Below are 16926 nucleotides of genomic sequence, written 5' to 3'. Positions count from 1 at the left end.
ACACTCTTAATAAACGTAGTTTTAAATGTTCTTTGTTGAAATATCCTCTTAAAAATTAATCAGACATTTTTCTTGGTCCTTTTCATATATCAAGCAGCAGCTTTCAATTCTGTGCTGGGTTTTTTAACACGGTGTTTTATTACGTGCTGAAGTGTTGTAGCTATACTGACGTGCCCAGCATGGAAACTGTTTGACTGAAGAGTTGCTTTAGTGAGAGCAATACGTCCCGCTTTCTTTTTGTTATCTTTTTGCCCATTTTTTGTCCCAAGTATTGCTGCAAGGGTAGTGTTTGCTGAAGAAAGACTCTGTATATACAGGCATTTATTAATAAACATTTTAGTACTTTTTCATTATATGTTACCCCTTGATAAGCTTGGATGAGAAATGATCTGACTTCCGTTTTCCTTCTTAGTGCTTGGCACTAGCTTTTTGTTATAAAACTACCATTCTTTTGGGAGGAAGGAGACAGAAAAGTTAGGTGAAATTGATACTTTAACTTTGGAAGGAAGGAAGAATAAAAATAAACATCTGGATTTTGCAAACAAATAATAGGAAAAAAGTTATTATGTGCAGCTCACCATTCTTTCTAGCGCCCACCTAATTGCTCTTGAAACAGAAATTGTATACTGCTTCATGTTGTCAGTGAGTCTAAGCAGTAAGTAGCTGTTGCTGCTTGCTCTTCTTAAACTCCTGTTATGAAGGTGGAATGTTTCTTTTAAAATAAACAATAGTAAAACAGCCGTAGCAATTAAAAGATGTTCCCTATAAAGTTGTTACCTTTCTGTAATGCTTTATTTCCATTAATATTCCTGTTAAAGGGAACGGACCACTCACTGGCAGGTTTCCTGGCTGAGTGAAACCCTCGTCTACTTACTGGGGGAAAAAAAGTAGCAAACCTGGGCTAATGTTAATGTTCATCTTATTTACAGATATAAGTGTATAGCTCCCATGGAAACTGCATTTCCCTTCGTACTCATAGTTCTTGTGTGTCTTTATTTTCCACCTCCACCATTTTTTCTTCTAACCCTTTTTTTTCTGAAACTTTGACTTTAAATGCAGGCAGGTGATGATTTTCACAAACTGTGTTTTATTTTGGTATGGGTTGGAATGAGAGAACTGGAAGTTAATGCCACCTTAAGCCCAAAATAAAATGGTAAGCAAACATGCTGAATTTCAGAATTTCACAGTAGATTCTTCTTGTTCTACTGTAATCAGTTACAGTTAAACATTTTACTGTACTCATCAAAATAGCAAACCAGTGGCCTTAACAAATAGCATTATTGGCATTTTGTGTCAGTCTGAGTTACTAGCATTACAAGTGATTCTTGCAGGCTGCTTTTTGCAAAATCAGAGAGATACATTTAGCTGGGGTTGGAATGTCGTATGGCTCTTCCGTGGCGTAGCATCCCGGTTGCCTTTTGTAGTGCTGCAGAGAAGAGGCTTTGGAAGGACTACGAAAACCCCATGTGCTTCTGTTATTGGAATAAGAAGTTCTGTTTTGCTGGTTTCTTCTGTAATCAAATAGTACTCCAGGTTCTCCAGTATCACATTGCTGCTTATTGATACATAAATGGCAAAAGTTAGATTTTAGGAATGGCACTGAAGCCAAGTAAATGTGGCAAGCACATTTTAAGAAGAGTTGTGCTTAGTCAGGATTTTGCCTTTAAGCCTGAGCTGAAGACAAAGTTACCATCCCAGACCAGTTCTGTTCAGCGTTGGAGGGCATGAGTCAGTGGTCCCTGCCATAGCTGTGTGGTCAGTTGAGGACAAGTATTTGACATTTCACAGTGAATATTTATATGTGCCTGAACACAGTTTCAGACTTACTGTGTCACAAAGGCTCTCATCAGGCTGATAGTTCCAGATCCCTGCAGATAGTTAAGGCAAAGCCTTCCGCAAGGGTAGTAAAGGTATCCATGCTATCTACTGATCTTTTAGGCTGGCAAGTAGTGCTAATATTGAACCTGAATTTGAGTGACGGTAGATTTTCTTTGCTTAACTTCCTCTATTTTAATGTTTTGCATTTCGCCATCTGGCTGTCGTCAGGGCACCTGAGAACTATGTTTGGATGGAGACTGTGTTCAAACATATCAGGTCACCGTGTTCACAAAGTAAACATTAAAAGTGAACCATGTGAAAATACACTTCTTGCTTCTCTGTGTGTGACCACAAGATGTTTCATGTTAACATTTCTACTTAAAATTACTGTTTTTAAAAAAAGTCGAAAGTATTTGCATGCACCCTCAAAAAAAGCATTTAGATTAAGCTGTTTCGGAAAAAGAATAAAAATGGCGTGTACAGATTGTAATACAGAAATATACTTGTTCTTAGAATATCAGTAATATTGTAAAAATGCTGCAATTAAGAAGTTACTTTAGACCTTCATATTAAACAGTGTTCTATTTGGAAAAAAATTTCTTTTTTGCAGTGACTGTAAAGGCTTTTTCCTTCCATCTTTGGAGTTAGTGTCTGTCTCCTGTTGGTTAAGTGGGAACAGGTTATTTTTTTTACTGGCGTAGTTGCCAATACTAGTAAGTCAGAATCCTATGAAAGCTATTTGTAACACTGTACTATTTCTTCTAAAATGGTAGCTTTGATTCTGCTATTATATGATCTGGATGTTACTGTTTTTTAAAAGAGATTTAAAGGAGAGTTGCCTAAATTGGAAGGAGGGGGTGACTTTTTGTGAAGCACCTGTCTTTTAGTAAGAAACTATTATTTCTTTCAGGATTTGTTCATACATAGGTTAGTAAATAATTTGTAATGCAGCTCTGGAGATGATTGTGTTTTGTTCTGTACTCTTGCAAAATGTACACATCACTACATCTGCAAGACTCTTATGGATAACATTTCTAAAAATATGCAGATCTCATGTGTAAATAATACCCATGTCATGAAGCAGTCTTGGGTTTGTTTTTAAATCTTCGTAAGTCACTGGTGAGATTCATAATTCCCAAGTCATGAGAAATAATAATACAATTTGAAAAGCCTTACAAAGCAAAGTCTTACGAACCGAAGTTGAGTTAAAGTCCTGTTCTGCAAAGACTTGTATTTGTGCTTGACTTTGAGACCAGGAGTGTTCCTGTTGAAGTCAGTGAAGCAGCTTCCATGATCAAAATGAAACAGAGGCGTAGCTCCATACAGGACGTCAGCCATCTGCCTAGAGATTTGAGAGATGTATTATTTTAAATGAAACATTTTCTGGAATGCTTTTACAGGTTTGGCTCTTTGTGCCCTCCAGTGATGGAAAGCAAGCATGAGCAAAAGTGGAGCCTGCTTATGGCTGGGTTGCATCATTTGCATTTCATCCCGAAAGTGGCACAAAGCACCCAAAGAATTTCAGTGTTTCTGATTTGGCATATGGTCAATATGTAGCTGAAGATCTTTTAAAATCATTTTTGTGTAACAAAATGCAAGAAAAGAAGTAGTTTAATAAGGTACTCCTCTGTGTAGAAAGATTGCCCTGCAAAGAAGAACTTTGTAAATATTTTATATATCTCTAGTTTTTACTCAGATGCACAATATGTCGATATAATGCAGATGATGTATTCTAGCCTGAGAAATATATTTTGAAATTATCTGTGCACTGTCTGCCTGATAATATTCCATTCTATTGGTATTATGGATATTACCAGAATAATTCCTCAGGAGCAAGGACCAAAGAAAGTGAAGATAGTATATTTGGTGGGTTTGGGTTTTTTTTTCCTTTATGTGGTGCACAGAGTTAAAACCATAAGGTTTGCTTCTCAAGTTGTACTTAGGCTCCTTGTACTATTAAGGTAATCTAATGAGGCACCTAAGTAAAATTTTTGTAAACCGACATGCATCTCCCGTGGTCAGTGGTATGTGAAAGACCTTTGTTGTGTCAGAATGGCCCAGGATGCCAACATGTCTGGTTGCCAGTATCCGCCAGCTCTGTCCTGCAAGATTTGTCAGTAGGGCCTGCATTTAGTACTTGCCTCCTCCTTTTAGTTCACATCACCGTCATAACATTTAACCTTTTATTTGATGTATTACAGTGTTTGACACAAGACGTTACGTATAGCTGAACCAAACCTTTTGTTTCATCTATTTTGGTTTGTCGTTTAGAAGACATGCAATATCTGCCAGATGCTGCTTCCTAACCAGTGCAGTTTTGCATCACACCAGAGAATTCATCAGCATAAATCTCCATACACGTGTCCTGAATGTGGAGCAATCTGCAGATCTGTCCACTTCCAGACTCATGTCACTAAGAACTGCCTGCATTATACCCGAAGAGTTGGTTTTCGGTCAGTATAATGATTACTTTTGTTGTCAATTTATGTATAATTTATGCTTTAAAAGTAACTTTCCATTTTCATAAGCATTGTTTGTAGAATACAGCTTCATGGGTTTAAGGTTGTCATGGCAACAATGCTATTAGTACTACAAATTTTGGAATAAATACCACATTAGGATTCTGCTTTGTTTTGGGCATCCGCTTTTGTATGTTATTAAATCAGAATATTAGCTAATCTCATCCAGCCATAAAATGTCAGATTCAGGACTCCACAGTTTATAAGGTCTAGAGAATTCAGATGTATTTTCTTAATTTCAGGTTCTTAAAAGAACCTTTTGAGTTTTTTCAAAATATTGAATTTTAGGTTGTTCTCTCTGGTAGAACAGTCATTTTCAGTATTTACTGCCAGAATTTATTATCGAGATGCTGATGGGCATACAGCACCTATCTGGTGCTCTCTTTTCTGTGGGAAGTCAAGATTCCTCAGCTCTACATCGCTTGAAAATTACCTTTCTGATTCAAACAGCCTGGTCTTTTGGTTCTTCTTTGTTGCTCTTCAGTTTCCCTTTTATTCTTATGTTTCCCTGTAATGGCGACTCACTGAGAAAATGGGGATCAGAGGCATTTCATGGAAATGTTAAGTTTTGAAAGGCTTGAAAAATTGTTTTATCTTAGAACTTTACTCACACTGAATGGCAGGCAGCACAGCAAGAGATCAGAAGAACAACCCGTACAGCCAGGCTCCGCTCAGCACTCCTAAAATATTTCCACTTCACCCCGTCTGACTGGAGAAGGGAGATTTAAAATCTTACCAGTAGGCAGCTTCTTCCCCCTTAAGGTGCCACAAGTTCATTTGCTAGGATGGCTGTGAAATCTTCCACAAAGGGAAAAAAGCATTTTTACTGCATCAAACCAGCTGCTGTGGCAATCTGTTTTCAGACTGAATCCATGGCCTGACACGTCTCTCAGCTCTTCGCGTTTCTTTGGGTTCTTCTCTTTCATTCTTTTGTCCCAAGCAGTAGTCTGTCTTGTGCTACAGTTCTTACATCTGCTACCTCCACTCTACTTTCCTTCCCTCTAGTCTGTGTCTCTTGGGTTTGTACATGGAATCAACTTCAGGGACTCCTGGCCTGCACCAGTAGCACCAGAAGACTCATAAATCCTTCCCTCTGAATCTAAACTAAAGTTACTAAACTTTTCAAGATGTGTCATAAACATCTCATGTCACACTAAGTCAGAATTTCTGTATATGGTGAGACTAGACCAAAAATACCTAGGCAAAGAAAAGCAATATCTGGGAGAGTTAATGTCTTCCTTCTCAGGCTCCTCAGCATCTCCTTACCACCATGGTGCACTCACTTGAGGAGCAGCATAACCTGTCTTGCCCTTCCGAAGGACCTCTCTGAGGGAGTTCAGTTTGATTTCGGCCATTTAGGCTAGCTGCCTGAACTAAATCAGCTGAAAATTTAAACCTTATGTTTAATTGCATCCTTCCAAGTTGAAAACAAGAAAGCTGTTACAGCAGTCCAAGAAAGGAAGGCTTGGTCCTTAAGAACTGTTTTAATATACAATGGTGGATGCTGAGAATGAAGTCCAGACAGGATGGGATGGGGAGATGAGAGATGTGACCCAGCTCTCTTGAGGTGACACCTTGGGAGCAGGTCTGTTAAGGAGAGGATCATGCTTTGTACCGCTACGAAGAAATGTTCATCTCTGTGTAAGCAGAGATCTTAACAGACCCAAAAAGGACAAGGACCATTTACCTTATAAAATGCATTGGTAAGCGGAGGCTAGATAGATGTAAACTTGATTAATAGTGTTAAGAATGTAAATTAAGTGCTCAGAAAAGAAAGGATGACAATTCATAAAATTCAAAGGTGATCCATTTTAAAAAGGGGGTTCTTGAATGCAATGCATAACTATTTCCTGCTTTATTGCTATCATCAGGGCATTAAAACAGTATCAAAAAATGATTTGATGTTTACATGACAGCAATCATACTACCATGATAGATGCCAAAATTAAAATTTTGGAACGGTAGAGGCCGCCTATGTTTAAATTGTAAAACTCTTACTGCAAAATACTAGTCAATAAGAAATTTGTTCGTTTGACAGGTTATTTTGTAATTGCTTGTTGCAGTGTGTTCTCAGACTATTTGGTAGCATTTAGTACTGGAGATGTATGGCACTAAAAGGGACCATTGTATATAGAAATTCTTTTGTACTAACATTAATGCAATTTTTTAATCATTTCATTTTAGAATAGATGCGGAAAGGTCATAAATTTTCGACACTGCAGAAGTATGTTTTTAAAAAATATTTTCAGAGTTCCAATCTGATCGATTAATCTGATTGTAGAGATTCGGTTTAGTTTTCCTGAGTTTAAATTACTCTTTTTTTGTTTTTAAATCCAAGGGCTGATTTGATTACCTCTACAGAAAATCATTACCAGTATGTCTTCATTAAATCTAAACAAGGGAAATGGTGGAAATGTTTTTCTTACTGGTTTTCCGTTTTGGTGGTAGTTTCTAAATTGCTGTGGCGTACCTTGTACAATCCACTGCATGTGATAAAAATGCATTTTGTAAAATCTCTTTACAAATTTGCAGAGGTTTTAAGCATTCTTTTTATAATCAATAGAATATTCCTCTGTTGACCCTTCTGTCTGTTTTGTTGTAATGCCATAAAAACATGTTCTGACTTCATATCTCTTAGATTTTTAAATTAAATTTGGGAAATTTCTTTTTTCTTACTTTCTGATATGCGAATCTCTGTTTATGTTGATTCTTACTGGGTTGCTTAAATTGGCAGAATAATGTGGGTTTATCCGGTTGTATATATTTACGTGTGTATATATATATGTTTATCTCTTCCACTTGCTTGAAAATCAGTGTTGATTCCATTTCTTTCAGTACTGCTTTGAGCTAGGCTGAACTGACTCTTTTCCACTCTTTTTGCAGCTGCGTGCATTGCAATGTTGTATACTCTGATGTGGCGGCACTCAAGTCTCATATTCAAGGTTCTCACTGTGAAGTCTTTTACAAGTGTCCTATCTGTCCCATGGCATTTAAATCTGCTCCCAGCACACACTCCCATGCCTATACACAACACCCGGGTATCAAGATAGGCGAACCAAAGTAAGCAAAATTAATCTTCTACTGCACTTGCCTGCATTTTAATAACTCGTGAAATTGCATTCTGTCCTGTGCTTATAATCTTAAGAGTCACATACTGTACAACCAACAGTTTGTCATCCTGTTGGCAATGGGTGGAGTTTGTGTAATGTTTTCATGAGTTTTTAGCTGGGAATTTATTTGGCAAAGGTTAAATTTCCATGAACGTAGCAATAACGGTCCTTTAAACACTGCGTGCTGCAAGAGAGTAATACAGTAATTACAGAAGTTATTCGGATAGGCAGCTAGTGGTGTTGCTCGTTCTTATTTTTTAATCTGCTTAGCTCATCTGCATTTTTACTGTGAATTAAGATAATGTGATTCCAAAAAGAATTGCTAAGATTCATCAGGGCTTATGCAGTGATTTTCATAACATCTGGTTGAAAAGGTGGGGAAAAGTGATTTTTTTTTTTTTTTTTCTCCTATTACATGCTCACAGATCGTCATCTGGGTGAATCTGGAAAACTGAGTCTTTCGGTGCCATCAGTTCACAGGGGTCAGGGTGTGTACTTGTGAGAGACGGTTTTAGAAGCGGCAGTTGTCGTCTCTGGGCTGACCTCGGGTGCTTCTCACGGGCTACGGCCGCCTGTGGTACCCTTTCTTTTGGTCAGGCAGCCGCTCGCTTGTCGGACGGTGTTTTTCCTGCAAGATCTGTTCTCCTCTTTCTGTCTACCAGATTTTTCTTCATGCAAGCCGTAGGTTTTGGAAGTGGTGAGCTAGGTTTTTGCTTCCGTAAGACAGTCATGTCTCAAGGAGAGTAATTCCAGTGTGTTATTGAGAGGTGCCAGCCTTTAAGCCATTTCCAGCCTTGCCCCTCCAAATCAAAATAGATGCATTTATAGAGCTGTTTATATAAGTTTTTTTCTGATACGTTATCTCTTTTTTCTGGATTAAAGCAGAACTGATTCTGTTCTGTAGCTACGAAAAGTTGTGCATAAACATGGTGGCTTACTGACAATGGTAACACCGGGCACAATCAGGAACAGGGCTTCGGGGTCTTTGTTTTAAAGATGTTGACCATTCAAGGCCCCCGCTGAAGCCAGTGGGAGCTGCAGGTGCCGATGCATGTGAAAATCGGGCATCAAATCTCATCGGTCTTACCCTGATGCCGTGTCTTTGCAGGCCTTTGTCTTCTGCCTTCTTTCTCCTCTGTTGGTACAAGTGCAGTATTGAGAGTAAATAGTCAAGTATTTAACTCCATGTTGGTTTTTTGGAGTGCGCGGAGCACACTAGTACATTTTAACAACTTGCAGACTCAAGAAAATAGAAGGCAGATGAGAGAAACAAGGTACCATATAATGTAACAACCAGATTTCAGAACAATTTGGTTTATCACTGTTTCTTCTAACATATTAACAGGAGATTTATTCTTTAGGGTGTTTAAACCTACATTAAAGCAAAATGGCAACAAACTTAGTGTGTCTGATACCACATCAAGACATTTCTACCCAGTGACAAACGATACCTTGTTTTAATTCAGGATGGTATCTTCAGTGAGAGGCTTTGAAATACCAACATTTAATCTAAAACTTGTTTCAGATTCCCATAATTTTCATTAGAGAAAACCGAAAGATTAAGATCACCATTTGCGTAAGATACTTCACATGTGAAAAGTGCAGAAGATTTCTTGAATTGTGCTTGGATCTGCTGAACTGTTTCTGATCAACTTCGTGAATTAAGTATTTTGCATTAGTCTTCTTTCCATATAGATGTGCTTATAATTGTATTCTTTTATAAATTTGATTATAAAAAGACTAAAATAAGAGTTTATGAAGTACTATTGTATTGTAATAAATCATAGAATTCATAGTTGAGTGCTCCTCTTAAGAAGTGGTGTTTTCTTTAAATTTGCCAGTTTTAATCAAGATGCTGTCTTGAATGCATGCAGAGTGATTAGTAGGATTTTCCCACTCTTCGCAGCGTTTGGAGTTCTTTGCTTCCATTTCACAAGCATCCGTAGGTAGTACAGTGTTGCCACCAACACTCAAGGTGCTTGCTTTGACTGCTGTTTCACCATTTACTAAGGTCTATTTCAAGCTATCAGGACCTGTGGTTTTCCACAGAACTAACTACATGTGTTTCTGCTACTCAGTAGCAATTTAAAATGGAAATAGTTTTGTTGTTTAAATTAGTTGGTTTCTGAGGATATTTCTCACATATCTTGGTCAAGTTGACATCAAATGTTTGTGCCATTGCTCAAATTCTGGTTTCTCTGCTGTAAAGTTCCGTGTTAAAATCACAGAACAGCCCAGGTTGGAAGGGACCTTGGAAGATCATCAGGTCCAGCCTTTTGTGGGAAAGGAAGCCGAGATGAGATTATCTAGCACTGTGTCCAACCGCATCTTAAAAGCCTCCAGTGATGGGGACTCCATCACGTCCCTGGGGAGGTTGTTCCAGGGAATGATTGTTCTCACTGTAAAAAATTTCTTTCTAATATCAAGATGAAGCCTCTCCTGGTACAACTTGTACCCGTTGCCCCTTGTCTTCTCTGTGTGGCTCCATGTGAAGAGAGACCCTCCGTCCTCTTTGTAGCCACCCTTTAAGTACCGGAGCACTGTGATGAGGTCCCCTTGAGCCTTCTCCAGGGAGAAGAGACCCAGGTCCTTCAGCCTTTCCTCATAGGGCAAGTTCTCCAGCCCTTTGATCATCTTCGTGGCCCTCCTTTGGACCCTCTCCAGTCTGTCCGTGTCTTTCTTGAGTTGTAGGGACCAGAACTGGACACAGTGGTCCAGGTGTGGCCTGGCCAGCACTGAGTAGAGCTGACAAGCACTGTTGTATTTGGGGAAATATATTCACATTTGACCACTCTGCTCCTGCTGGTTTATCTGTATATCGTGTTACCTAGCATCTACATTGCATATGACTGGCGTACATTTTGAAAGCTTAACAATTTAATTACTGAAAAGAAGGAATGTAATATAGTCATATAACACCATAGATGTGACTACATAAGCTCAATTAAATTTCTGTTCTTCTGAAGTAACAATTTTAAAACAAATTAAAAGAAGGGTGCGGTAGCCACCTGTGTTTGGAAACGTGAAGCTCTTGAGTTTTCATTGAGCGTATAAAAGGTGTCTGACCCTGGAATGCGAGTTTCAAACGTCACCCGGTGGGCAGGTGTTGTTGAGCTCCGCGTGGCCGTGTAGCCCGGCTTCTGGGTGTTCCTCTGGGCATCGCAGGGGTGCCGCCAGAAGCAAGGGCTGGTGCGTCAGCCCGTCGGGGTGGCTGGGGAGGAGTTACTGCTCCTGGCCTGTAAAGGGGCTGGGGCCAGGCCGGTCCTGAGGGACTCTCTGCTGGTTTGCCCTTTTTTGTTTGTAGGAATTGAGCTCCCTGGGTAAATGGCTGTGTGCCTCTGGCATTTACTGGAACTGTGTGATTTACAGTTACATTACACATGGTTGTTTCAGAACAGATACAGTAAACTATTTGGTGTATGAAAAATGAAGTTTATGTGCAGTGATTCTCAGTGGGATGAATTTAGGTTATTTTAATATGGGGAAATGGATGGCTGTCTTGTCTTCCAACTTTGTGAAGCTCTCTCCTGTAGCATACCTAAGATGCTGCATGGTTTTTACGGGAGACAAAAGCTCTATGTGATTTTCTTTTTTCAGTAAACAGTGTAACTTCATAGGAATGGCACTAAGATACTTTTCATGGCGATCTCTTTTTGGATATTGGAGAAATTCTTGCTTATCGAGCCAGATTATGGATATATACTGTACTATTGGTACAAAGTATATTATCCCACAAGTACCATTTTTTTAAGAGGAAAAAAATATGGGAAGGAGAAATGCCATACTCTGGTGCAGAACTTTCAGAACACTAAACATCTTTTATGTGATACGAAAGTACTTTCCTGTGAGATAACATCTGTCTTTATTCTGAGATAATATGTGAGTTTGTTAACACGATTTTTTAAAAGCAAAAAAGTGCCTGTACCGTGCCTGTTTTGGTGTGTGCAGTGGGGCAGGGGCAGTTAGTGAGTAACCACCGTGGTGGTGTGGTCGCAGCTGAACTGCCTGCCTTACTCAAGTGTCCTGCGGAATTGAGGTGGTTGTAAATTATGTCCTGACGAAGCATAACTGCCTTTAAGCTCTGGACAGGGTTTTAAGCTTATGTTAAATACTGGCTACTTCCATTATAAAACAAATGATCATACTCCGTTGCATGTGTTTAGGATTGAAAATCATGCTTTTGAATGTGACTGAAAGAAATACTGGAAGTAGGTATAGTCACAACTCATACTATGAGGTATGTTGGTATGAATTTAACTGAGTACAGTCTATTCTCAGAGACCTGTCTGAAATTTGGATCTCTACCAGATAGTTTTTGTGCTTCTGTGAAAACAGAGTAAAGTCTTTTAGCTTAAATAGAAAATATATATATTCAGCTCTTAGTGTTTTTAGAGAGATACAATTTTTGTATGTGATAAATTCAGAAAGGTGTCAGATTTTTTGTAGCAGGTTGACTTTCTCCCGTCAGTGCTCACGAGTGCTACATTACCCAGGCACGTGGTCATGAAGGGCTTGGGAAGAGCATTGCCAGGAGGTCGAGGGAGGCGATCCTTCCCCTCTGGTCAGTGCTGCTGGGGCAGCGGTGCAGTACTGGACCCAGAGCTGGGTCCCCAGTGCGAGAGAGACATGGACATACTGGACCAAGTCCAGCAAAGGGATGCTAAGATGAATAAGGGACTGGATCATCTCTCATGTGAGGAGACGCTGAGGGAGCTGGGACAGCTCAGCCTGGAGAGGAGAAGGCTCAGGAGGACCTTATCGACGTGTATAAATACCATACGGGAAGGTATGGGAAGAAGAGGGAGCCAGACTCTTCTCCATGGTGCCCAGAGACAGGACAAGAGGCAGTGGGCACAAACTGAAACACACGAATTTCCACCTGAACACAAGAAGACACTTTTTTACTGTGAGGGTGGTCAAACGCTGGAACAGGTTGCCCAGAGGCTGTGGAGTCTCAGTCTGTGGAGACATTCAAAAGCCGACTGGACATGGTCCTGTGCAGCCTGCTCCGGCTGACCCTGCTGCAGCAGGAGTTGGACTAGATGACCTCAGAGAGCTCCCTTCCAACCTCAGCGATTCTGTCGTCTTCTGCTCCTTACTTTAGATACAGTAAGAATTTGAAGCATATAGTAGATCATAGTTTATTTGATTAAATTATGTAACCCTGCGATGATGAATTTATATACTACAAACCTGAAATCATTCCAGCTGAGATCACTGTCTAGTTCCACAACAGATGATAAAGCAGGGTTTCTAATTTCTCCTGTCTAATTTTATTTGCAAGATATGGTTCTAATAGAAATATACATCATTAAATAATTAGAGAATTATTTTTAATTCTGCCAGTCTTTATTTACATCTTGTTAACCTGGAACAATGTAACTTTACTCATCTCTCTTTAGCACCTAGCCATGGGATCGACTACTCGGCAACAGGCACCAAAGTGCTGGCATTCTGGATGTCAGCAGTGGCATGTGAGCAATGAACCAAAAGGGTGAAAATCACCCTGCCGGGGCCAAGGCTGTGATTATCATCTTGTGCCTCGGCTTGTTTGCCTGCTTAGTTAGTAATCGGGCTTGATGCTTCCTGACTTTTGGGCAAAGTTGCTGATGGAGATGTAAGATGGTGTTCTAAGAGACAGGACGTAAGGGACAGAAGAAAAATATTTGGTGTCCCAGGATTGGGGAGTGTGTGTGGTTAGTACCAGCTCTCTAGCTTGTGACGTTACGAGCAGATTCACTACAGAACTGCAGCAAGTACTTTTCTGAGGAAACTCTGGTTTCTTTCTTGGATGGAGTGGAGAGGGCTGACAGTAAAATCACTGCTTTAAATTACCTCTAGCTGCTCTGCTGAGATGGGACCAAGACAGCGGAGCGTGCTTAGATACTCAGTAGCTCTGTGTGCTGTGGCCAAGGGAAATGATCCCTTGCACAGCGAATCCTTTGGCTCTTTCTGCCCTTAGAGCTGACAAGTGCATCCCGCAGAGCGTGCCTGTAACAGCACTGTGCCTGGAGAAGGTTCACGCTCTCTCTGTCTCTCTCTGTGCTCAATTCAGCCGACCTGCTGGGGTAGCGATCCATCGACATTTTTCCCCAGAAGTTGTCTCTTATGATCTCAGTTAAAACGATTAGTAAGATAGGTGGGTTTATATTGATGTGAGGTACATGAGGCAAAACTGCATTTTAGGAACCTGCCGTTTCTTTCTTACCAATTATTATCGAGAAGCATTTCCTATTTCTGGCAAGCTCTTTAACACCTTTCATGTGGGAATTATCCAAGAAGTTAGGATTCTGAAGGGGTATAGGTCAGTAAGAATGTGACAAACTAAAATACTTGTTTTGAATAATGTTTAAGAAGCTTTTATGGACAGTAATGTGGGGGGTCAGAGGGTGGGGAAGGGGCTCCCCTTTCAGAGTACTCTGTGCTGACTGGGTGAAGCTGGCAGGGGTATGTTCTGCTGTGCCTGTGCAGAGTATGTCGTCGCCCGCCGAGGGTTCACCCCAGAAAGCAGTACGATAGTACGTAGGTCGTCAGAGGATGCTGTGTGAATAAATAAATTTATCTTAGCGTATGTAAGAAACTGGGACCACTTGATATACCACAAAAATAATATTTTTCACAGTTCATATGATTAAGTGTGCTGTTTTTCATTATTTCAAATACTTGGACTCAGGGAATGGCTTGGACGTTGAAGCAATGTCCCTATCCTTGTCATCTCAGAACACAGTGGAGTGGTCTGTAGAGTTCTTGAACAATGTACTATCGATGGTAATTGCTTAGAGGGATATAGCAAGGACTTGGAACATTTATGTGGATAATGAGAAAATTCAGCATTCTAGCAAGCAGGGTTTGTTGGGGTTTTTTTTAAATGAAAAGTCATTCTTTAGGACAGAGATCAGCCTCTAATTGATGGGATTAGGAAGACTGCTTTCGCAGAAGAAGCGCCTGTCATTGCACTGAGCAGCTCTTGTTGGGTGTCTTGTCTTTGAGCTGAACTTTTCCTGAAGTGCTACCACTACTGATGGCTGATGGATTAGATTTCTCTCTCATCTGATGATCTACGGCAAATTTCTGTGTTACTTTTCTTTCACGTGTCATTTCCTTTCATTCATTTTCCAAGTTAAAAAAAAGTGTGGTGTTTCTGAAAGAATAGAATTATTTACTATTTATAAGCAGATACATTAAAGGATTGTAGTTTGAATGTCTAATCCTGTTACTCACCTCTAGTTGCCAGGGAAATCATTCTTCATACAATCAAACATGCAGATAAGCAAAACCAACAAGCAAAGTATCAAGTAAATAATTATGTAGAATGCAATTTAAACTATACTTTTCTTCATAAAATCATCAGCAAAATGAAACAAGCTTCAGACTATTGTCATGTAGTAGTTGTTGCAGTATTTAGATCAGAGGATTAGGTTTCTGGTTTCCCTATGTTTTTTTGTCTGTTGGACAGACACTTGACAAGGATCTGCTAAAAATACAATGATTTTCAGATTGTTTAATAACTTTCTTAGGATTTTGTGATACAGAACTTTGGCTATCATATTCATTTTCAGGGACTATGCTTTTAGTGTCCAGTACTTACCTAGTTCTTTGTTAATTAGTATATCTATTTCTAAAGCACTTTTGAAATTATATTAATAGATGCATTGCTTCACCAGTTACACAGTGACTAAAACACAAATAGCTTTTGTTACAATTTTGACTAGAATATTGCCTATCAGAATGGGAAATTTAGGTAGTTAATTTCGAAAGTCGCATATGCTCTGGGAGAGGAAGCTGTGGTTTTGGTGGTGTCTCTACATTGCTTCGATAGACAGATTCTTAAAGGCGTGTAATTGCAAAGTAGGGAAATGCCATCCTGTGAAGTTTCAGCTTCAGAGCATTAACGGAGTCTAAGCCTGGCATTCAGGAGGCTCAAAGCCACATACGTTGCCAAAAATAATTTTATCTTGAAGTATATTACCAATCATGGTCGAATCAATCACTCCCTTTACAACCTGAAACAGGTATATTGTCCTTTAGTTATAATGAGAGTTCAGAAACTAAAGGGATTTAACTTTCAGAGTATCCTAAGCAGATGTTGGCGTTATATATGTAACTGGCATATGCTGTTGTTTTCTGGCTTCTTGTTTGCACTTTTTAATGATTTTTTTTTTCTATTTTTCTGTTTTTTGTACTGCTCCCATATTTTGAAATTGGAGGATGTTTTGAATTGGTTTAATTTTAACGTTTTTCAGGCGGTGTGAAATGATTGCTTAAACATGTCAGATCTTATCTCTGCTGAGAAAAAAAGTTACATCATGATTCTTGCAAATAGATCATCAACATGACTGACATTGTTTATTGTACTTCTGTTTTTAGAATAATATATAAATGCTCTATGTGTGACACTGTGTTTACTCTACAACCTTTGCTCTATCGCCACTTTGATCAGCACATTGAAAACCAGAAGGTGTCTGTTTTCAAGTGTCCAGACTGTTCTCTTCTATATGCACAGAAACAGCTTATGATGGATCATATCAAGGTGTGTAGGCATCTTCTCTTGTTTCGTTCGTAGATACCATTTGTCATGCAATATATGCTGTGAGAAAATGCTGTAAAAAGGCACAGAATACCAAGAAGACTGCTGAGAGAGATGTTAATAATTCCAAAAGAGTAATCTGTGAATAATGTTCTCCGATGTTAAAATGTTATATTTTGTATCATCTTCGGTGTATCTGTGATGTAATCACTAACTCCGGTTTTCTATATGAATGTTGATTTTGGTATACTAGGAATATCTCAGTGCATTGCATTCAGTTGGTCATTTTATCAAAATAATAATGAGTATAGTGAAGTAAGTTAGTCCAATCCTAGTAAGTATTGAGCCTTATTTACAGTATTCTAAGTATTATTCCAGTTGTTAGGAGTTGAGAATGCTGTGTACATTGTAAAATAAACCTTTGATGTTCAGAACTCACTGGTAGGAGCCAGTATGTAGGGGTTATTTGTGAGTGTGTTTACATACGAACACGAACACATGCATGCTTTGAAAAAAACTTGAAGTGGATTTTCTCATAAATACCCTTATAATTGAAGAAGATTTACTGTCATTCTTGCAAATCACGTTATTAAGAATCAGCAGTCCCTTGGCTGTAATTTGTTAGCTTGGTATTTTAAATATGCTATGTTACCTTGTTTTATATATACCAAATCTGTTAGCAGTGCTGAAATTTCTTATGCCTTATTAACATGATCCGGCGCCTGGTAACAGTTGAAGTTATTTACACCATTGCAAAGTATTGCAATCCAGAATGGTAGCCCTTAATTCAGTGGGTTTCTCTTGTAGTGACACAGAAGACGTAGTAAAAGTTGTATACAGCATAGTAGAAAACCAGACATCTTTCTTGTCTGCTAAAATCATCATTTTGCGTTTTAGTCTCAACTATGGCACTTGTAACCTCAGAAATCTCTGAAGTTGTGTTGAAAACAAG

At 39.2% G+C, this 16926-nt stretch overlaps 1 protein-coding gene across 7 annotated transcripts in view; it reads left to right on the top strand.

Annotated features, from left to right (window-relative positions):
• The window catches only part of LOC309602533 (zinc finger protein 532), a 51716-nt gene that overhangs the window by 19752 nt on the left and 15038 nt on the right, over positions 1 to 16926 (top strand). For all 7 annotated transcript variants that reach the window (XM_082336190.1, XM_082336187.1, XM_082336191.1 and 4 more), the window contains 3 exons: positions 4090 to 4271; positions 7221 to 7397; positions 15815 to 15977. In XM_082336190.1, the coding sequence (XP_082192316.1) occupies positions 4090 to 4271; positions 7221 to 7397; positions 15815 to 15977 (522 nt within the window). The remainder of the gene's footprint in view (positions 1 to 4089; positions 4272 to 7220; positions 7398 to 15814; positions 15978 to 16926) is intronic.

This window comes from Platalea leucorodia, assembly GCF_965183815.1.
Source record: "Platalea leucorodia genome assembly, chromosome: Z".
In the NCBI taxonomy this organism is placed as follows: domain Eukaryota; kingdom Metazoa; phylum Chordata; class Aves; order Pelecaniformes; family Threskiornithidae; genus Platalea; species Platalea leucorodia.
The sequence above is the reverse complement of the archived record's forward strand: the minus strand, read 5'-3'. Positions and strand labels throughout refer to the sequence as shown.